At 42.6% G+C, this 23,953-nt stretch overlaps 1 protein-coding gene across 2 annotated transcripts in view; it reads right to left on the reverse strand.

Moving 5' to 3' along the window:
* Positions 1 to 23,953, reverse strand: part of NMNAT3 (nicotinamide nucleotide adenylyltransferase 3) — a 115,133-nt gene that overhangs the window by 56,039 nt on the left and 35,141 nt on the right. The window contains exons 1-2 of one of the 2 annotated variants that reach the window (XM_036849507.1): positions 11,918 to 12,009; positions 8,394 to 8,543 (exon numbers count right to left, since the gene is read on the reverse strand). In XM_036849507.1, the coding sequence (XP_036705402.1) occupies positions 8,394 to 8,526 (133 nt within the window). In that variant the 5' untranslated portion in view covers positions 8,527 to 8,543; positions 11,918 to 12,009. Of the gene's footprint in view, positions 1 to 8,393; positions 8,544 to 11,917; positions 12,010 to 23,953 lie in introns of those variants that run through there. The other variant, XM_036849505.1, reaches the window with a different exon arrangement.

Consider the following 23,953-nt stretch of genomic DNA (forward strand, 5'->3'; position numbering starts at 1 on the left):
ACAACAGGGGCATTTCTGATGAGTCAGGGTTGGTGGGAAAAGCCACTTAGTGGCTAAGAGTCAATCAGATGTTTATACCAAGCAAAGCAGATGCTATCCACCCTGAAAAGAACATGATTCCACACACTACTTTAAGATATATAGGGAATACATTCCTACTTTCTCCCAAATAGAAATATTCTTTGTTTCCCCCACATACTTGCCTTAGAATAAATTTTGTGAAGTGGAATTGCTAGACTATGGATATATACTTTCTTTTTCTAAGAGATAAGGACATTTTATTTTTGACTTGTAAGAGATTGACAAGCTGTTTTCCACAGCCATTGAACTATTCACATTCCTTCCAGTAGTGTATGAGAAGTCCAATTACTCCACATCTTTGCCCATAGTTGGTATGACTGGTCTTTTTAATTTTAGCTGTTCTAATGGGGGTGCAGTGGTATCTCATTGTGGTCTTATTCTGCATTTCCTGTATGCAATTAATCATCTTTCTGTGTGCTTATTTGCCATCTATATAACTTCTTTGGTGAAGAGTCTGTTCAAATAGTTCCTCCAATTTTTATTGGGTTATTTGGTTTTTTAAAAAATTACTGTATTGAGATGTCCTTACATATTCTGGATAAAAGTCCTTTAACAGATTTATGCTTTGCAAATCCTTTCTCCCAGGCTATGGCTTGTCTTTTATTCTCTTAGTGTCTTTTGAAGAGGATAAGCTTTTAATTTTGATGCAATCTGTCTTTTTTGCATGCAATCCTATTTTGGATGCAATCCTATTTTGGATCACGCTTTTGGTAGTGTCTTATCTAAGAAATCTTTATCTAACTCAAGGTCACAAAGAGTTTCTCCTGTTTTCTTCTAGAAATTTCATAGTTTTATGTTTTACATTAAAGTTTATGATCCATTTTGAGTTAGTTTTTGTATATGGTGCAAGCTTTGGGTTGAGTGTTATTTTTTTGGCGGGGGTAGGGGGGGAACATATGGATATTCAATTGTTCCATACCATTTTTTGAAAAGAGTATCCTTTCTCTTCTGAATTGCCCTTTGCAACTTTGTCAAAACTCAGTTATCTATGTAAGGGGGGGGTGTCAAATTTCGTGCTCACTATTCTGTTCCATTGATCTATTTAACTATTTTCACACCAATACCACACTGTAACAAGTACTGTAACTTTATAATTAGTCTTGAAATCAGATAGTGTCAATCTTCCAACTTCATTCCTTTTTTTTCAAAATTACTTTGGCTATCCTGGGTCATTTGCATTTCCATATGAATTTTAGAATTAACTTATCAATTTTTACCAAAAAGCTTATTGGGATTGAATTGAACCTATAGGTAAATTTGGAGAGAACTGAAATCTTAACACTGTTGAGTCTTCCAACCCACAAAACAAGGCATATCTCTCCATTTTAACTAGGTTGTATTAAATTTATCTCAACAATGTTTTGTAGTTTTTAGCATATGGATCTTGCACACTTTTGCCAGATTTATCCCTATTTCTTTTTTTATGCTATTGTAAATGGTATTATTTTAAAATTTTAATTTATGATTCTTTGCTGCTTGTATAGAGAAATGCAATGATTTTTATGTATTGATCTCACATCTAGCAACATTACTAAACTCACCTATGACTTCTAGGAGCTTTTTTGTATATTTCTATGTATTTTCTCCATAGATGATTATGTCATCTACAAACATTTTTTTTTCCTATTCCAATCTGGATTACTTTTTCTTTTTCTTGCCTATTGTTTTGGCTAGAACCTCCAGTACAATGTTGAAGAGAAGTGATAAGAATGGACATCCTTATTTTGTTCCTCATCTTCTGATTGGAGAGTTTAATACATTTACAGTTACGGTAATTACTGATAAGGAGGGACTTACTTCTGTCATAGTGCTATTTGTTTTCCATATGCCTTATAGATTTTTGTCCCTCATTTCCTGCATTACTGTCTTTTAGTTGATTTTTTAGTAGTGAAATGTTTAAATTCCTTTCTCATTTTCTCTTGTGTATTCTATAGCTATTTTATTTCTGGTTACCATGGATTACATTTAACATCCAAAAGTTATAACACTCTAATTTGAATTTATACCTGCTTAACTTCAATGACATACAAAATCTCTGCTCTTTTAACGCTCTGTCCCCACGCCTTTTGGTTGTTGATGTCACAAAATTACATCTTCATACATTGTGTGCCCCAAACTAGTAATTCTTTTAAATGAATTAATCTCTTAAATTATGTAGAAAGCCAGACTTGAAGTTACAAACCAAAGTTACAATAATACTAGCTTATTTTAGACTAAGTTTTTTTTCTTTAAGTGTATTAATCTCTTAAATTGTGTAGAAAATAAAAAGTACAGTTACAAACCATTGTTACTAGCTTTTACAATTTCCCATGTATTTACCTTTATTGAGATCTTTATTTCTCCATACAAATTTGAGTTACCATCTTGGGTCCCTTCATTTCACCTGCAGAACTCCCTGAGGTAAGAAATTCCCTCAGCTTTTTTTTATCCAGGAATGTCTTAATTTTCCTCTCACTTTTGAAGGATAGTTTTGCCAGATATGGGATTCCTTTTTTTTTTTTGGCCATGCTGCACAGCTTGTGGGATCTTAGTCCCCTGACCAGGGATTGAACCTGCATCCTTGGCAGTGAAAGAGCGGAGTCCTAACCGCTGGATCACTGGGGAATTCCCCAGATATGGGATTCTTAGTTGACAGCTTTTTTCCAGCCCTTTGAATATATCAGTCCACTGCTTTCTGGCCTCCAAAGATTCTGATGAGAAATCTGCTGAAAATCTTATTGAGGATCCCTTGTACATGATGATTTGCTTCTCTTGCTGCTTTCAAGAATTCTCTTTGTCTTCGGGTTTTGAAAGTTTGATTATAATGTGTCTTAGTGTGAATCTCTTTGAGTTCATCTTACTTGAAGTTGGTTGGGCTTCTTGGATGTTTGTATTTATATCTTTCATCAAATTTGGGAAGTTTCAGCCATTATTTCTTCAAATATTCTCTCCGCCCCTTTCTTTCTCTTTTCCTTCTTGGACTGTAACAATGTCCACCTTATGGTGTCCCATAGGTTTCTTAGGCTCTGTTCACTTTTCTTTAATCTTTTTTCTTTCTGTTCCTCAGACTTGATAATTTCCATTGTCCTATCTTCATGTTTGCTAATTCTTTTTTTCTGCCTGCTCGAATATACCTTTGAATCTCTCTAGTGAACTTTTCATTTCCATTCTTATATCTTTCATCTCCAGAATTCCTTTTTGGTTTATTTTTAGGTTTTCTATCCCTTTACTGATATTTCCACTTCGTTCATAGATGGTTTCTTGACTTTCTCCACATCTTCCTTTAGTTGAGTATCTTTAAGACAGCTGTTTTAAAGTCTTTGTCTAGTAGATCTGCCATCAGGTCTTTTTCAAGGGTGATTTTTGTTTATTTATTTTTTTTCCTTTGAATGGGCCATACATTCCTGTTTCTTTATATGCCTTCTGATTTTTTTGGTTGAAAACAACATTTGACTCTAATGATGTGGTAACTCTGGAAATCAGATTATTCTCCTTCCCCAGGGTTTGATATTTTTGGTTGTTGTTATTATTTATTGTTTTTTGATGGTTGTAGGCTGTCTTTGTGCTGAGGATCAGCCTAAAGTATAAAGTTAAAGTCTTCTCAGTCTTTTTTCAGACTTTCCTGAGCCATGTATGGTCACTTTCTAATTTTTCCCATATATGCAGTTAATTTTGAATGTGCTAGTCTTTAATGTCTGGCTCCCAAAAGGGGAAAAAGAGAAAAAGGAGGGGAGGGGAAAGCATGCTGATTGTTTAAATCCCCTGGAAGTTACTTCAGCCAGAGAGGGAGGGGCTTGCAACAATGAGAGGAAATGCAACAATGGCTGGCCACCTTTGTCTGTACATCAGTGATCAGAGGCAGTAACCAGAGATCAGAGCACAGATCCCCAATATTCGGAAGACAGAGGCCCTTTTCCCCACACTGGCTCCCACAAGCTGTGTGCAGGCTGTTCCAGGAACATGGGCACAGCTGCCTGCCATGTGGCTGGGGGTGGGGGAGGGGTAGCTCTTACTGGGCTAAGAGCTGAAGTTGACTAAACTTAACTGCACTTTATCTGTCCATGTCTTCCCCTGGATGTAGTCCATCTTCAACAGACTTCAGTATTCCAAAATGGTTACATCAGACAGATTCTGCTGGTGCAATTATTGTTTAGGTGGGGAGACAGATTCCTGTGGCTTCCTACTCTGCCATCTTCCCAGAAACCTTTGTGGGATGTTTTTTAAACCACAAATTAAACCTCTTTTGTTGGTATAAAGCTATTTAGGTTACTTGTTTCTTCTCATTTAAAAAAAAATCTATTTTTGAATGAGGTTTGGTAGCATGTCTTTTGAGGGATTTGTCTATTCCAATTTTTAAAATGATCAAATTTGTAGGCATAAAGTTGTTTATAATATTCCCTTATATTTTCTATATAAGTGTTCAAAATCTATAGTTATGTCACCTCTCTCATTCCTGGTAATAGTAATTTATGTCTTTCCTCTTTATCTTCCTGTTAGTATGGCTAGAGGTTTATAACTTTTATTGATTTTCTCAAAGAAACAACTATTGGTTCAACTGATTTTCTGTAAAGTGTTTCTGTTTTCTCTTTAATTGATGTCTGCTCTGTTCTTCATTATTTCCTTTCTTATGCTTATTTTGTGTTTCATTTGTTCCTCTATTCCTAATTTCTTAAGATAGGAGCTGAAGTCGTTGATTTAAAACCTTTCTTTTTTTTCTAATACAGTGTTTAGTTAGTGCTACAATTCCCCCTAAGTATTGCTTTAGTGACATCCCCAAATTTTTGATATATTTGACTTTAATTTTCATTCAGTTCAAAATATTTTCTCATTTCCATCTTGATTTCCTTTGTGACACATGGGTTTTTTAGAAGTGTGTTATTCCATTTTGATATTTGGGGAATCTTCCAGAAATCCTTCTATTATTGATTTCTCATATAATTCCATGGTGGTCACACATTTTGTAGGATTTCAAGCCTTATACATTTATTGAAGCTTCTTTTATGGCCCAGAATATAGTCTATCTTGGTAAATGTTCTCTGTGCCCTTGAAAGGAAAGTGTATTCTGTTGATGTTTGGTAAGTGTTCTATGAAAGTCAACTAAGTTGAATTGGTTGATAGTGTTGTTCAAGTCTTCTATATCCTTAATAATTTTCTGTGTATTTATTCTATCAATTAGTGAGAAGAGACTTAAAATATCAGACTGTAATTGTGGATTGGTCTATCTCTCCTTGCTGTTCTACACATTTTAATTCTTATGTATTTTGATATTCTATTATTACATTTTAAAAAGGTTTAGAATTATTACTTCCTCTCAAAGAATTGACATCTTTATAATTATGAAATGACTTCCTTTATTCCTGTTAATATTCTTACCTCTGAAATCTCCTTTCTCTGACACTAGAGCTATTTCAGCTTTCTTTTAATTAGTGTTTGCATGGGATAGTTGTCTATTCATTTACTTTGAACCTAATTGTGTCTTTATATTTGGTATGTTTCTTGTAGGCATCAAATAATTGTAGTTGGGTCCTTCTTATTTTATCCAATCTGACAATGCCTGCCTTTTAGCAGAAGTTGTTAGACTATTTATATTTAAAGTGATTACTGATATGATTAGGTTTAAGTCTATCATTTTGTTATTTGCTTTCTATTTGTCCCATCTATTCTTTGGTCCCCCATTCCCCTTTTTCTTCCTTCTTAGATTAACTGAGTATATTCTCATTCTATTTTATCTCCATTGAAAGTTTATGAGTTATAACTGTTTGCTTTTTTATTTTAGTGGTTGCATTAGGCTTTATAATATATATCTTTAACTTATCACAGTCTACCTTTAAGTGATATTATAACACTTCATGTATAGCATAAAAACCTTACAGTAGTATTCTATTTCTCCCCTCCCAGTCTTTTTGATACTGCTGTCATATATTTTACATCTACATATGTTATAAACCCCACAATATATTGTTATTTTTGTTTAAATGGTCAATTACTTTTAAAGAAATTTAAATAATAAAAAAACATGTACAATTGCCCATGTGGTTATCAATGCTCTGTATTCCTTTGTGTAGATACATTTTTCCATTTGGTATCATCTTCCTTCTGCCTAAAGGACTTTGGTATTTCTTGTAGTGCAGGTTTGCTGGTGGTGAAATCATTCAGCTTTTGTAGAACTGCAAATGTCTTTACTTTGCCTTTGTTTTTGAAAGATATTTTTGCCAGATATAGAATCCTAGATTGACAGGTTTTTTTCTTTCAGTACTTTAAAGATCTGTACCACTGAATTCCCTTTTGCTGAATTCAGAAACAAGAAATCTGCTATCTTCTTTATTTGTTCTTCTGTAGCTGCCTTTAAGATTCTCTCTTTATTATTGGTTTTGAGAAACTTTATTATCATATACCTTGGCGTTGTTTTCTTCATGTCTCTTGTGCGTGGGGTTTGTTGAGCTACTTGATTAAATCTGTTTTCATCAAATTTGAAAACACTTCAGTGATTACTTCTTCAAATATTTTTTCTGTTCTTTGTTTTTTTTCCTTCTAGGAGTTCAGTTACAAGTATATTAAGATGATGTAAATTATCTCATATCTCACCAATATTCTTTTCTTTATTTTTAAAAATTCTTTTTTCTCTTTATGTTTCATTTTGGATCGTTTCAGTTTGAATAGACTGTTATAGCTTCAAGTTCACTAACCTTTTCTTCTGCAGTGTCTAATCTGTTGTTAATCCTATCCAGTTTATTTTTCATCTCACATACTGTAGTTTTCATCCCTAGATATTTGAGTTCTTTTAATATTTTCCATGTCTCTACTTAATTTTTCAACATATGTCACATAACTATTGTAATCTTTAATGTCCTAGTCTGCTAATTCTAACATCTGCATCAGTTCTGGTTCGACTTCCATTGATTGATTTTTTCTCCTCATTATGGATGTGTATATAGACTTCAATTCTTTTTTCCTATGGAAAACCAAGTTGCCCTCCAAAAATGTTTTATCATTTCCCATCACTACCAATACATGAGTGTTTGTTTCCCTCCCTATCCTGCCAGCACTGAATTTTGACAATCTTTTATCTTTGCCTATCTCATAGGCTAGAACTATTTACTACCACAACGGATATTTATTGAGCACCAGCTATAAGCCTCGTGACAGACGGCAATTCTGTGGTGTTCAAGCAGTCACAGTAGCTGCCCTCATGGTGCTTATTACCTTGTGGTATTTATGTTTTTATTTGCATTTTCATTGATTATTAGTGATGTTGAGCAGCTTTTCTCAAGTTTACTGTCCATTTATATTTCTTCTTTGGTATATGGCTTACTAATGCTCACTGACCAGTTTTAAGTTAACTGTTTGGATTTTTTATTCCTATGTCAGAGCTATTTATTTACTAAAAATAAATACTTCACTTTTTGAAAAATTAAAAAATGTTTTGTAAACAAAGACATTTCTTTAAAATAAATTAATATTTGTAAGTAATTTCTTTGAAGAAATGATTTACATGTTATTCAAATATTTTTTTCTATGTTAAAAGTAAATAGAAATTGATTTTGATTTAAAAACAATGCCCTTAAAAGACAAACATTTTTGAGCAATGCAAAAATACAAAATACATATATGAATACATAAGATATACATAAATACATAATGAATAAAACTTTCATATGTATCTGACATCAACAAATAAATGACTTATATTCTTTAGAAATAATCATGCAGATTACAAATGCCATTTTACTCTCTTAATAATGAAATGGAAAGTCAAGGAGATGGAACATTTCCAGATTAAATATTTCCAGCTGATTAAATATTTCTGGCAAAGCCATGCCATCTGTATTAGAAATGCCCTATATACAAGTCTGTTAATTTGCAATTGTGTAAGATCTATTCTTTCAAAGGAGAACGTGTCAAAATCCCCATTATAGAATGTTTGCTTACCCACTGAAGAGTAGCAGGAGTTCTCAAAGGTACATGCTACCTATTCATCTGGCTGTGTGGGTAAATGCTTCCTGGAGCCCCAGGAAGGATGCCCTGATTGAGACACAGGTTCTATAATGTGCCCAGTTGTCTTTTTAGCATTAACAGTCAACGTGAAGTGGACAGGGGGGTAGCGGATCCTGAGAAGCATTTCAGCTCTATGGCCAGCGATATGACTTGTACACATGTCACATGGCTAAGGGGTGTTAGCCCTCTGAGTATGATGGAGGAAATGTATGTCACCAGTTATGCTGTGAATGAATAAATTGGACAGCTTTAATAATGGGGATGATGACAGCAGCCAGCAAAGCCCCAAGAGGCCCAACACACCAGTTCTTCCATTGGACCTGGGCCCCGTGACTGACCTGTTTGGTGAAGGTGGTCTCTGGCCACCTCAAACAAGCGCAGGTGCATGTTGGTGATGGGGTTGAAGGAGCCACAGGCCAGGAGCACCACGGGGATTCGGCTCTTCATCTTGTCAGGCACATTCACACCCATTGCAGCAGCCACCCTGCCTTCATTGGGACAAAAACTCACGTCAGGGAGTTGGCACCAAGACAAGTGTCAAGATCAGTGTCTCTAAGCCACACGCAGGCCATTACTTCTCACTTGTAAGATGACTGAGGAGGCAAGAATAACAATAACAACATTTACAGGAGGTTCACCATGGGCCAGGAACTGTGCCAAGCACCATGCCAAGGTACAGCTCTTATCTTACCAAATGCTTTCAACTCAATCCTGAGTAGTTACTTATACAGCTCAGGGACCTTAGAAGCTGCAAGGCCAGGACCGGAACCCAGGCAGCCTGACCCAAAGACCATGTTTTGCCCATAACCTCTACATCCTCCCTGTACTCTGATGGATCACCTTAGGGTCAAAAGGCATATGTAAGATGCTCAAAATGTCATCTCTGATAGTCCAAATAGAAGTCACAGGCCTCAGAGCAGAGTGGAACTTTTTAAAAACTTATTTTAAAAAAATTTCAGACTTAACAAAAAAAGTTGCCAAATTTGTACAAAGAATTCCTATATACCCTTTACACAGAGTCCCCAAATGTTAACATTTTATCACACTTGTTACATTCATTCTCCCTCTCCATATACACACACGTATCTGTAAATACCTATAATTTTTTTCTGAAATGTTTGCGAATAAGTTGTAGACATAATACCTCTTTAAATACTTCAGTATGTGTTTTCTAAGAGCAAAGACATTTTCTTATATAACTGCAGAAGAACGACTAAAATCAGAAAATTAACATTGCTACAGGACTATAATCTAATCTACAGGTCTTTTCTGATTTCACTCATTGTCTTTATCTGGGGCCTAAGCATTTTTGAGAGGGTAAGGCACAGACACTCTCCATACATAGTTCATTTATCCTCACAACAACCCTATAAGTGTAAGTAATATTATCCTCATCTTGCATATGAGGAAACAGGCTCAGAGGGGACTATCATTTGCCCTAGGTCACACAGCCAGTAAGAGGTAGAACTAGGAGTCAAACCAAGGCCTAACTCCAGTGAAGCTCTTCATGAACATTCCAGGAGGCAGTGCCTCAGTGGCAGGACAGCCCTATCAGCCAGCCTGCCCTGGAGCCCAGGCTGTTTTCTGCTTTACTTTAACCTCACCCAGGTGCTGAAACCTACAGGGTAAGGAGACAAGAGGATGGGCCCAGAGGAGGGCTGGGTGGAGACTGAAAGGGCACCGGCCAGCTGGGAGTGGACCTACCTCCTGGTACTGGGAAGGCTTAAGCACCTCCTTGGGTACATAGAGAAGTGTTCTGGCAGCGTTCTGAGCTATGGTGGTGTGAGGATAAAAAACTCTCAACATAGGTGGGCTGTGGTTTCTTCCCACTTCCTGAGTTAGCAGGGACACCCCCTGCTGCGTGAGAAGAAAGCAGCCTGCGTGACAGCTGCTGGCCCTGGCTTCTTCCTGGGGAGGGCGGATCTTTAATGAGATAGTATTTGCAGAGCGTGCTGAGCTACTCACAAGAGCAGCCTTGAAATGAGTGTATCTGAAGACGCTGGCTGTTTTTTACAACTGTTAGGAAGTCTTTCAAAATTCTACTTCGTTCTGACAAAATATCATTTTTTTTAGAGCCCTTAAAACATGTAACTGCAGCATCTCAGGTAACCTGGGGTTTTGATCCATTTTCTCCAAAGTTCCCAGAAACTGTAAATTAGAACATTAGTTTGAATGGTGGCATCAATGCGACGCAGTGCGACGATGGGAAGAAGAACAAATGATATATAGGAAGTGTCTGTCTGTCTTTTCTTTCCTTGCGTGGTCACACTGAGCCATGCTGCTCTGACAGCGACTGACTGTCTGAGCCGCACCTCAGGCTGGAGGTCGCGGTGGGTGCACATTCCCAGGCTCAGGAACGAGGTCAGTGCACCTGCGTCGTCTGTTTACGCCAATGTGCTTCAACTAAACACCCTCCCAAGCCCAAACCCAGAGAAGTACAATGATAGGGCTGAAATGGACTCCCTCCAGGGGTTCAGCAGAGAATACACCAGGCTCCGATTCGAGCGCGTCTCAAAGGTCGGATGCAAGCCATAAAAGTGACTCGTCTGCCCTATCATGTCATAGTATCCAGCGAGATGAAGCAAGCGTGGAGGACTTTTGCTACTGGGAAAGGCTTCTCACCAATAGCATTTAATAGAGGTCCTCCGAGTGAACAGCAATTGCAGCTGAGGGATTTAACAAGTTGAGAAGGTGGCATATGGTCTTCTTGGAATTTATCATTAAACTGGAGGCGAGGCAAACAGATTCCACCTCCGGACCCCGCCCCCTCTCCAGTTTACCGCCTCCCACTTCACAGTCATCCCGACAGCGTTTCATCCAGCTCCTCAAACACAACACGCAGCTCCTTTCCCCTGCTTGTGCAAATGCTCTTCCGACCACCTGAAAGGAACGCCCTCCTCGCTCCTGCCTTCAAGGTGTTCTCCTTGGAGGCCGACGCCTCCCCCCACCCCCACCATGCTAACGGTACCTGTTACTTTATCACTTTCTTCTATCATGGACCACAGACCTGTCACTGCCTTGTTTCCGTGTCGCTCTTCCCCCAGTAGAAGGTGAACTCCTCCAGGGAGGTTCCGTCTTCATCTAGGCCCCTCAACTCCTGCAGGGTGCCTGGCACACAGGTACTCAGGAATGTGTGTGGCACGAACGAGAGAATGAGGGACTCTCCCTGACCAAGCATCCTCCTTTTCAGACGGCGACCTCCGCTCTTTGTTTCTGTCCCAAGCAGTCAATGGATTGGGACTTCCAGGGATATAAGCTGACCTTTCCAGCTTCCCAGGGGCACCTAAGGGCCCTCCCCAAGACCCCACTCCACCCGACTCAGACTGAAAGCAAACAACATATTCCTGCCTTGTTGTGCCATCTTCGATGCCAGGAGCCCATCAATAGGGATATACCAGCCTCCTGCACACTGACACCAAGGTCATTCCTCCACCCTGGAGGTCATCAGCTGTGGCTTTGCCAGGTGAAGGGACTTTGAAGATGCGATTAAATTAACGATCAGAAATGCAGAGGTTAGCCTGGATTATCCAGGTGGGCCGATTTTAACATGATTAGGGTACTAATAAGAGGGAGCAGGAAGGTCACATAGAGGAAGACATAAGGGACAAAGCAGTGATCAGAAGGCAGGAAGAGGCTCTGCTGCTGGCTTTGAAGATGGAGGGAGGGCCAGGACCCAGCAGGGCGAGAGGAATCAGCAAGGAAACAGATTCTCCCCTAGAGCCTCCAGGAGGAGGGCAGCCCTGTTGACACCTTGATTTCAGACTCCTGACCTCCAGAATCATAAGAAAATAAAATTGTGTTGTTTTAAGCCAGTACTTTGTGGCGATTTGTTACAGCAGCCATAGGGAACTCATACACTCACCTATTTGGGGCAGGCGCTCCGAAGTGACCTTCAGCCTGCGGCAGGAAAGGCACAGGGATTGAGCCGATAAGGAGGATATGGAAAGGTGAGTCGGGCACAGGGACCAGCATTGCAAAGGTTCAGAAACCACCACTTAAGGTGGGCGATGGACTAACAGCACATAGATGTGGCTGTGTGTGGTGTAAGCTGACGTGCGGGTGGCCCAAGATGGGGGTGCAGAGGGTGCAAGGATCACGCAGTCCCCCAAGGCAGAGTCTAGATTTCATCCTATAGGCCATGAGGAACCTCTGAAGGATTTTAAGAGCTCTCAAGTGCCCCCAGGATGGTGTGTCAGGAAGCAAGCCCCGGGATGGCTACCCCGGGGACCCCTCTGCCTGGCAAAGGTCAGGAGGTCCCCAGCTTCCCAGAGGATGGCCTTTCCTGCTGCCTACATTTCTCCTCAGTCACCGGGTAATGTGATGCTGGCCAGTGCCCCATGCGTACTAAATTCTAACTAAATGTGTGCCCCTCGGCACATTTGTCACAGGCCGTTGCAGAGACACAGAAAGGAAAGGCGAGCCGGGAAGGTTAAGTGCCATCACTGCGGACGTAATGTGCTAATGCTCATCAACTGGGAGGCGGTTTACCTTTCCCTGTGGTGAGTGCCTCTAATGGGACCTGGCCTGGGAAAGACCTGGCTGAAAACATCCCTGTTTATTATAGACATAAAGCAGATGGCTTTGGGCAGAATGGAAATGGATTCTACAAACATCTTTCATTACATAGACCTCTTGACCGGACTCCTTGTCTTAAAGAAAACAAGAGGCACGGTTTGGATTTGTGGGGTTGACGAGCACATTTTTCAGGACCCGGGGAGATCACTTCCATCTGCGTAAGAGTATCAACTTCTCCAGGGCAATCAACCTTCACGCAAACTCCGGGCACTTTTTCTTTTCAACTTTGCTGGATTCACTCGCTGTTGCTATGGGCACACAGTGCTGCTAAGAACAAAAGCAGAGCCAGCCTCCTCTGTCGTGTGAGGATCCTCTGCCAGCCACCCCTTGGAGGAAACAAACATGCCAATTAAGCACTCGTCCTAATCATGAGACTCGCAGGAAAGCAGGCAGCTTGGCTCTTCAGTTTTGAGAACTTTCAAAAGATTTGGAGGATCCCAAGGAATGGAACGAGCTCTCTTGCAATTCCACACTCAGGAGTTGGGACTGATTTCGACTGTCATAGGAGGGAGGAACTGAGTAACAGCTACTGGGTTTATTGAGTGACGGGCTAGGCACCGGGCAGAAAACCTTATACACACTGGCGCTGATTCTTTCAACACGCCTAGAAGGGAAGGGTTGGTGCTTGCGTTCTGGTAAAGAGTCTAATCGATTTCTCCGAGCCTCAGTCACATGGAAAATGGAGATAATTACACACACCTTCTAGGGCTGTCTTGAGGGTTATCGGAGTTGACCCACTTAGCACAGTACCTGGCCCATAGGGGGTTCTCCAGAAATATTAGCTCCTTCCTCTTTCATTATACTGAAAACAGAATTCATTATCCCCACATCTGCTTCCATATACCTATTCACCTTGTTTGAAAAAGAGCCTACCATTTTGTAGTCACCCACTGATCAAAACCTGGCAGGCGTTAGGAACACGTCAGCATCCCCCACCAGCAGGCAGCTCAGTCAAACCAGCTTGAGTTGTCACCAGAGAAGAATGCTCCCAAAAAAGGCCACTCCCACATACCACTGCTGTGGTTTCTGTCTAGCTCCAACCATAACAATCAACTCAAAGCATCACTTATCCCTGGAATTGAGTTAAGAGTTGATATTGAGAAACAGAGGAATGAATAGTTTAATGTCATTCAGGTAGGAAAAACATCTGAAAATGAAGAAGAGACATGCCCCAAATCGCAACCAACTTGCCAACTTTAAACAAAGAAGATATAAGAGGAGGTAGAAGGTGAGAAGAGGTGGCCTGGGGTCTGCTATGAGGAGTGCAAAGTAGCAGATAACATGCCAGCTATTGTGCTAGTGCCTTGGAGGTACAGGGATAAATGAAACCTGGCCCCTTCCTCCCAATCTTTCAGGAAGAACAGATATCGAGGACACCAGGTAGGGCAGAGTCTGCTGGTGAGCTCCCAGCATCCACTCTCCTGGCTGGGCATGCTGCTACATTCCCAGTCTCCTTTGCAGCAGGGCGAGGCCATGTGACTAAGGCCTGGCCAGTGATCTGTGAATAGAAGTGTTGGGTGGGACTTCCAGGAACTCTTTTTAAAAGGGAAAGGCATGCCTTTCTCCTCTTCTCCCCTCCTCCTGTCTAGAATGTGATGGCTGGGGTATGGCAGCTAGATTGGACCCTGAGGATGAGGATCAACTCTAGGTCTGGCAGAGAACAAGCCAAGAGAAAGCCAGGACCCTGAGGACCTGGACTGCCCACCTCCAGGTTTTTTTTTTTACTGGGGAGAGAAATAAGCCACTCTGCTAAGCCACTATTATTTTCTATTTTCTGTTATATGCAGCTAAACCTATTCAAACTGATATACTGATACCTAATGAATGTTTATTGAATTTGGATATAAAGGAATGAAAAGTGTATAAACTTTTAAAAGTTCCTATTGCCCCAGTTAAACCTATTTTATATGCAGAAACTCAAATAGATATTGTTTGAAAGGGAGAATACATCTAAGAAAAAATAATTCTACCATCACTTAATTTTTTATATGAATTTTTCATGGGAGGAAAAATCCTTACTCAGGACTCTAGAAGGCTGAAATGTGCAGCAATGAATCTGCTTTTCTGCAGATCACAAAAGCCAGACTCTGTCTTATCTTCTTCCCCCCAAGACAGATTCATTATGGTGTGCTGTCGCACTCTGCTTCGAGTGGGCATTTGCCATATGGCTTGGCAGTTTAATGGTTTTCTGATACTTGACAAAAATGAAGCACAATCATTTTACAAGGAGTTTGCATTAGATGGGTCTTTTCCAAATAACAGCTGTGCCTCAAAATTGAGTTACTCAATTTGCAATTTGTGGACACAATACTCAAACATTTACAAGTGAGCAAAACCTCAAACCACTTGGGCTATTTCCAGGCTTCAGAGTTTATGAAGTTTTTAGCAATGTTATGAGTGTGCAGCTGTTGACAAGCTCAAGCCAACGTCTCTGAACCACCAGACCCGGCAGGCAGCAGTGATGTCCTACTTAGCAGGCTTGTGGAGCCAACAACAAACCCTCGGGATAGAAAGAACATGAGGGAGAGAGATGAGCCTCATGCCAAAGTCCACAGACTAACACCCTATCTCTTCCTCTCCACTCCCTAACCCATGTGTAGAGATGACACCCAAATCTATTGTTCTAGTCCTGATCTTGCTTATGGGCCCCTACAGGTCCATGGGTGGCCACACACTGGCTTGATAACAAGCCAGACAGACGTGGATTCAAAACCAACAAGCACTTCCTAATGGCATGACCTTGAGTGTATCAGTCAGCAGAGGCCAGGTGAGGTGCATTAACAAACAACCCCCAAATCTCAGTGTGGATGTTATTTCATATTCCTATACATGCCCAGTCCATGCCTACTGGGGGCTCTGCTCTGCCTCATCTTTGTCCCTCAATCCAGGACTCAAGTCAATGGAGGAGTCACTACCTGGAATACAGTCAATCACTGTAGCAGAGAAAAAGAAGGCTCTGGAAGGTCACTTGGCCTCAAATGGGCACATGTCACTTCCAACAACCCCACCAAAGTTCAACAAGTTAGAAAATACAATCTGACTCTGTGTCCCAAAGTTAGAGAGCCAGAAATATTTGGTGAATAGCCCTGCAGTTATCAGTTAATTAACCACTCTGAGCCTCAGTGACTCATACGGAAAATGGACATAATTACACATACCTCCTCAGACTGTCATGAAGATAATTGCTGTTGACCATGTAGGGTACTCAGAATAGTGCCTGGCCCATAAGAGGTTCTCCAGAACCTCTAACTTTTCCGTGTGTCCAAAACAGAATTCATCCCCTCCCATACCTGCTTCTGGCTGCCTGTACCCCTCATCTGTGTTTCCAGTCACCCATGATCAAAACCTGCCAGTTAACTATGACACCTCTCCATCCTTCCTCATGTCCCCTCAATACAATTAGCCTCTGAGTGTGTCCAATGTTCTCTGCATAAGGTCACCTTCCATCACGACCAAGACCTGCCCTCCTATAGGATTTCATTACTTTCTTGGATCAATTAGGGAAAATGCAAACAAGAGAAGGAAGCTCTGGTTATCTTAGTTCCCCTCCCCACCAAAGGCAAAGCAGTGAAGGAGCATGGAATGATCAGAAGGCCACCAGGCCATCACACAGGATAAAGGAAGAGCTGAACATGAGATCTCAGGGTGGACAGGGGAAAGGGCAGTGTCACGGTCCCAGCCTGGATGGGGTCCTGTGGCACAGACATGGTCACTGGGGCTCACACGAGTGTACAATGCTGTTCCCAGAGAGGGGCAGTTGATGTGGACTGGACAGTCCCACCCCTGCCCCCAGTGTGGGCGTCCACACTTGGTAAGGTGAGAGAAACTCTGGAATCACCTCCCCACCACCAATTTGGCCCCAACCCAATCTTTTCTCAATATGCTGAGCAGATTAACTAGTTCTTAAGTTTGGGTTCAATCACTCAGATGAATGTGATAAACTATTGAGTGTTTACTATGCACCAAGCACTGTATAAAACCTGGGCCCTTATGCCAAGCCAGTGATATAAAGTCTTCGGTAATTTGTTCTCCATTGGCATTTATCTGCTAGGTCACCTCCTTCATCTGGCATCAGAACTTTGGAGATCCTGGCCTCATTCTACCTCTCCTAATTGTCTCCTGACTGCCCTCTCTGTTCCCTACGTGTGCTCCATCTCCTCACCAAGCTGGGACCACCTGCCATGCTCTGACGTGTCTTCTGAGTCTTTCTGCTTCTGGGATCTCTGTTTATTGCCACTTCCTAGAGCTAGAATCTCTTCCAGGCCAACCCTCCCACAGAGCTCCTCCTGGTGGCCCACCTGGAAGTCAGTGTTCCCTCCTCTGACCTCTTCAAGGTGACACTCTGTCTATATGGTTGAGTCCGCGCACTTTTCTAGCCTAGCAGTCTGTAAATCCCTAAGGGCAGGGATCCCGGGGGTTCTAATGCAGAGTGGAAGGCAAATAAGTAATATTCACCTTATTCATTGGGGGACAAGTGAAAAGTAGATCAAAATGAGAGCCAGGGAGCACCGGGTACTTCAGGGCATGGTCTAGGCTGAGGCAGGAAGAAGCAACTGAGGAGGAAGCATCCCTCAAACCATAATAGCAGAGCCCCAGCTTTGTCCACCCTCCCACCACCCCCCTCTCCCGTGCTTCCAACAACCAATTCTTCCTAGTCTCCAGTTTGCTTTATTTTACCCCATGCAGACTTCTGTCCCTCTTTCTGGGGTGTCAGCTCCCTTCCAGACTTGAATATTGCTCTCACCCCAAGAATCGTGTCTGCTGCCTTGGCTGGGCCCCATCCAGGATCCTGATTTCTGATTGCCCCTCAAAGGCATCATTTGACTCCTCTGTCCTCTCTGTTTCTCTGTCCATGCCTTGTCCAGGGTGCATGCCCAGGGTCCCGCTCCAGTCCAGCAGGGGGCGATGAGCCACAGTTAGTGTTGGGAAAGCAGTCCCACACCCTCTACAGCCCTAGGGGCTTCCCTATTTGTCAGCAAAATGCAGAACTGTTCATAATGATGGCAGGGGATGGCACCAGGGCCCTTCTAGTGCCCAAACCACAGAACTGGCAGCCATGTGGGCTCTTCCCCCTCCCTGGCCTTGACAGCCTGCCTGTTCTACCTCTGTAACATCTTTATGATCCAGCCCTCTCTCAAATTCCACAGTCGCTGCCTTGGATTGGGGCTCATTATTTCTCAGTTGGACCTGAGTGCACTCTTTTTTTTTTTTTTTTTATAAATTTATTTATTTTTTTTTGGGTGTGTTGGGTCTTCGTGTCTGTGCGAGAGCCTTCTCTAGCTGCGGCGAGCGGGGGCCACTCTTCATCGTGGTGCGCGGGCCTCTTAACCTGGTCTCCTGTCTCCAGTCTCACCTCTGATCCATCTTCGGCTCAGTTGCCCAAGGGATCTTTTAACATGCTTAATCCCCTGCCGACCACCCACATTCTGGATAATGTTGAAACTCCTTAGCATGGCATCCATAGGCCCTTATAACCTGGTCATGACCTGTTTCACCAGCCTCATCATTTACCTTCCAACCCCTCCCTGTGTCTGCTCCATCAAACTGCTTTCTATTCTATCCCAAGTCCCCTTGCATTGAATTTTAGGACCAGCCTTAAAATCAAATGTAAAAATTCTAACAAAGAAGGCAACTTTGTTTACCCTGCTTGTTCATTCATTCACTAAAAAAGAAAACAAGTTGCCACTGCTGTCAAGTTCCCCCAGGCATCAGGATGATGACAGGGAGCTCCTGAAATACCTGTAAAGATGAGGAGCTGGCTGGGCCCTCCATGAAGGCAGGCCAGGCCAGTGGAGGCCCAGTGAACCACAGCAGGGGAGATGCGGGCAAGCCTTACTGCTAAAAGACAGGTGTTCACTTGAGAATTTCACTGGGCACAACATAACCAGGTCCAGAGCAATCCTTTCCCATCTCATGTAATATAATTTCCTCAAGAAATTATAAGCCAAGCAGCCCATCTTCCCTTCTTTATTGAGTTATAAGCAGAATGAGATGGTCATGAGCAGAAAACTGCAAATCTGTGCAGTGATCTATGAAGTCAGATCAAACCTGAGCCAGGTTTGGGGCGGTAATTAATTAAAAATTTTAACCGAGTTCATCCAACATATATTTAATGTTATGCATAATCACTTTTGTGTTGGCCAGAGATGAGGCCTAAATGGTGGGCAGTTCACAGGAACGACTGCAGTCTCTATGAGTCTTTAACAGACAAACCTTATCTTGTTTCTTCCCTCAGTTACTGCTTCAGAAGCCATTAGCAGGACAGGCAGCTCAGGCCCTGCCCACGTCCCCACACTGAAGCTCATGCACAGGCCAACCTCTCTCATGCACACAAGGACACTCAAACAGTGAAGCCCACGGGGCACTTCTGGCCTTGAACTGAGGCTGCCTGTGCTTGCACCTGGAATGGAAAATGCTTGGCTTTTTGTTCCAAGCTCTATGACCTTGAACAAGCCCTCCAATTCTCTTTAAAATGAGGATATCCCAACATCCATCCACGGGGGCGCCATGAAGATGAACGAAAGAGACACATTAGGACTACATCTCCTACATGGCTTTGAGAAGAGGAGGAAGCCTTCCATTACAAAGTTAGGAAGCAGGATTCATGTGTGCCAACCCTGTGTAAAGACACCACTGTCCATGACAGATTCAACCTGTTTCTGCCAGAGCAGGCCAAACGAGGCCACTATTTATCTCAGGGCACAAGCTCTACATGCACAAAATCAGGGATTTAATGAAACCAGTGTTCCAGCCGATTTGGGTCTGGGCTGGGAGAATCAAAGAGGCCCAACATATCTACCAGTAGGTCATACACAACACTCCAGATGACCTGCACCAGGTTCCCTCCCACAAAGTCAGGAATTGGTGACTTTCTTTACTATGCATGAATTAAAAAACCAGCAAAGACGTTAATTTGCTCCTATGATTGCTGAAGAACCAAATGTATTTATCTGGTAGCCATTGGCTGCTGGCATTTTTTACAGGACATTGTGATACATGGTGATCTATGAGTGTACATGCACGAGCATGGGGTTCCTAGGAGTTGGAGCAGAGAGGCTGCCCAGAGGCCCAGGCAAGGAGAATCCTGGCTCCAGGGGAACAGGCAGATCCCGGGGCCTCAAGGTCAATGGGTAGAGCTAGAATCCAGTCAGGCCATAAGAATTACAGAGCACCTTATGCCCAGAGGCTGGGGTAAAGCCAGACATAGACATCTGGAGGTATCAGCTCCAAAATTAAGACAGGGAAGCTTCATCCACCAGCCTCTGGCCCGTGTGAATTCTCCTGCATGTGCTGGCCTCGCTAGATCAACAAAATAATAACTTGGGTGTAAGAGAAAACGTAGCCAAAATGAACTGACTTAAGCTCACTGTCTTCCATGAGCAGATGTCCCAGAGAGAGTGTGATGTGGCAGAGGTTCTGCTGGTCCTTCCCGCGGCATAGTGATTGTCCTGCTCTCCTTGCTATCAAGCCCGGTTTTGTTCAGGGACAAGGGGCACAGATCCAGACAGGAACCACGGCACCACGTCCGCCATGGCAGTCTGTCCCCTTTGTTGTGATTGGTCGGGTGTGGGCATGTGACTCAGTCCCAGCCAATGATATTTAACAGGAAGAGCCTGGAGGCCTCTGGGAAAGACGTTCCCACCCGCTGAAAGAGCAGCGACGGGGAGGCCCTTTCTCTGCCCCTCCCCGCCCTGGACACTGTGGTGTAAGATGTGCCCCCGGGGTTGCCACGGCCCCCTGTCGCCACAAAGGGAAGCCCTAGAGAGCCGCAGAGGTGAAGGACCACCCAGAGATGTGGTCTCAGCAAGTCACTGATTTAACCTAGTACTGCCTCTCTCTAGGTTTTATTACTGAGCTGCTAAAATACCTTTACTGCTACAGCTACTGCTGGTCAGGTATTCGGCTACTTGTGGCTCGAAGCATCCAAACAGATATACCTCAGGAGGCCTGGTTCTGGCTGTGCCTCACAGTGTGTGCAATTCTGCAGGCCAAGTGTGACCCCAGTGTGAAAAGACAGGGACCTTCTGCATGACATGGTCCCTACAGTCAAAGCAGCCACTCCATCTGGGTTGCAAGCTGGAGGGAGGCACTGCGCCTGTGCTTGAGGGCATCCTGCTGTGTGGGGCCCAGGGAGGGGTGCTATGTTAGACCCCAATGTGGCCACTGTACTGGGAATTTTCCAGGGACTATTTTGAACAAACATGATTTTTGGTTGACACTGGGCCCTCAGAACCTAATCTCGGGGGAAACTGCCTCCTGAGCCTCTTAACAGACCCGTCTCAACTGCATTCACTGTCCCAATGTCCCCGCAGGGGCCTCTCTGAGGACCTAATCTCGGGGGAAACTGCCTCCTGAGCCTCTTAACAGACCCGTCTCAACTGCATTCACTGTCCCCATGTGCCCGCAGGGACCTCTCTGAGGGCAGCCCTGTATCTGGTGGGACCGTCTTCGCATCTTCGATGGCTCGCCGGGAGGACATGCTCCTCGCTCCACCTCTCCACAGGCGGGGACAGCTGTGTCTTTCCCGCGTCAGTGCCAGCAGCCTGCCTGTCTGTGCCTTTGGCCCAACACAGCCTGGTGACTTGAGGAAGCCTCAACACATCCGCACCGTCATCTGTGCCTTTGCTCCTGCCGGTCCCTCTGCCTAGAATGCCCTTTCTACCCATTTGTACCTATTTAACTTTGCTCCCCTAGCACTCAGCATATATTAGGGCAACATAAAAGGTCTCCTTAACAACAACAGAAACAAATAGCCCAATTAAAAAAGGACTTGAATATACGTTTCTCCAAAGATATACAAATGGCCAACAAGCTCATGAAAAGATGCTCAACATCACTAATCATTAGGGAATGCAAATCAAAACCACAGTAAGATTCTACCTCATACCCATCTGCGTGGCTATTATCAAAAATACAGAAAGTAACAAGTGTTGATGAGGATGTGGAGAAACTGGAATCCTTGTGCACTATTGGTAGGAATGTACAATGGTGCAGCTACTGTGGAAAACAGTATGGAGTTTCCTCAAAAAATTAAAAATCTAATTTCTATATGATCCATCAATTCCACTTCTGGGTATATACCCAAAAGTATTGGAGGCAAAGTCTCAGAGGGATATTTGTACACCCACGTTCAGAGCAGCAATATTCACAGTAGCTAAAATATGGAAGCAAACCAAGGGTTCATTGATGGATAAAGAGATAAGCACTATGTGGTATTTACATACAATGGACTATTATTTGGCCTTCAAAAAAGGAAATTCTAACACATGCTTCAGTATGTGTGAAACCTGAGGACACTGCTAACTGAAACAAGCATCAGAAAAAGACAAATACTGTATGATTCCATTTACATGAGGTACTTAGAGCAGTCAAACTTACAGAGATGGGGAATAGAATGGTGTTTGCCAGGGGCTGGATGCAGGAGGGAATGGGGAGTTGTGTAGTTTCAGTTTTGCAAGATGTTACAGTTTGAGATATGGCTGTATAACAGTGTGACTGTACTTAACACTATTGAACTGTATACTTAGAAATGGTTAAGATGATAAATTTTATATTATGTGTATTTTACCCCAATTAAAATTTAAAAATAAAAGGTCTCCTTTGGTGAGCCTTCTCTGATGCCAGGGTCTGACTGCACTGGTTGCTCATTAACCTCTGCCTTGCTTCCTTGTTTTCTGTTCTATCAGGATTGTTTTGAGACCTACCCAGATGCCTAAACCAAGAGAATCACAGAGAAATAGAGCCAGAGCCCTTATTGAACTGCTCCTGAAGTCAATCCTAACTAGGCATCTCAATTATGTGAGCCAGTAAATTTTTTTTTAACATCTTTATTGGAGTATAATTGCTTTACAATGTTGTGTTTGTTAGTTTCTGCTGTATAACAAAGTGAATCAGCTATACACATACATATATCCCCATATCTCCTCCCTCTTGCGTCTCCCTCCCACCCTCCTATCCCACCCCTCTAGGTGGTCACCAAGCACCGAGCTGATCTCCCTGTGCTATGTGGCTGCTTCCCACTAGCTAGCTATTTTACATTTGGTAGTGTATATATGTCCATGCCACTCTCTCACTTTGTCCCAGCTTACCCTTCCCCCTCCCCGTGTCCTCAAGTCATTCTCTACGTCTGCGTCTTTATTCCTGTCCTGCCCCTAGGTTCATCAGAATCATTTTCTTTTTTTTTTTTTAGATTCCATATATGTGCTAGCATACGGTATTTGTTTTTCTCTTTCTGACTTACTTCACTCTGTATGATAGACTCTAGGTCCATCCACCTCACTTCAAATAACTCAATTTCGTTTCTTTTTATGGCTGAGTAATATTCCATTGTATATATGTGCCACATCCTCTTTATCCATTCATCTGTCGAGGGACACTTAGGTTGCTTCCATGTCCTGGTTTTTGTAAACAGTGCTGCAATGAACATTGTGGTACATGACTCTTTTTGAATTATGGTTTTCTCAGGGTATATGCCCAGTAGTGGGACTGCTGGGTCATATGGTAGTTCTATTTTTAGTTTTTTAAGGAACCTCCATACTGTTCTCCATAGTGGCTGTATCAATTTACATTCCCACCAACAGTACAAGAGGGTTCCCTTTTCTCCACACCCTCTCCAGCATTTATTGTTTGTAGATTTTTTGATGATGGCCATTCTGACCGGTGTGAGGTGATATCTCATTGTAGTTTTGATTTGCATTTCTCTAATGATTAGTGATGTTGAGCATCCTTTCATGTGTTTGTGTGAGCCAGTAAATTTTTAACCATTTAGCAGCTTTGAGTTGGTGTCCTGGACTTGCAACCAAAATCAACCTAATTGCTAATACACTTGATCTGAAATACTGCAGCACTAAGGATAACGAAAAGATGCTAAGGGTTTCTAGGGAATAAGAAAGTTCATAGACAAAGGAATGAAAATAAGACTGGCATCTGACCTCTCCTTTACAACATTAGATGCCAAAGGTAATGAGCAATGGCTGCATACTTCTGAGAGAAGATGACTTTGAATCTGGAATTCTCTATCCGGCTAGACTCTCATTTCAGTATAAAGACAGAGTAAATACATTTTTAGACACGAATGGACTCAAAGTTTACCTCTGAGGCACTCTTTCTTAAGAAGTTCATTGAGAGTGTGTTCCAGCAAAACAAGGAAGAAAAACTAATAAAGTAGAAAGAAAGGGACCCAACCTAGGAGGCTGGTGAAGCTGGGATGAGAGTTGTGCAGGCTGCAGAGCACGGCCCAGGGCAGTAGAGGAAAAGGTGGGCCTCTAAGTAAAAGGTGTATGCTGAGAGGCCGGGTACACTGAGCTTACAGTGAAAGCTTTCT

This window comes from Balaenoptera musculus, chromosome 4 (genome assembly GCF_009873245.2).
Source record: "Balaenoptera musculus isolate JJ_BM4_2016_0621 chromosome 4, mBalMus1.pri.v3, whole genome shotgun sequence".
Taxonomy (NCBI): Eukaryota; Metazoa; Chordata; class Mammalia; order Artiodactyla; family Balaenopteridae; genus Balaenoptera; species Balaenoptera musculus.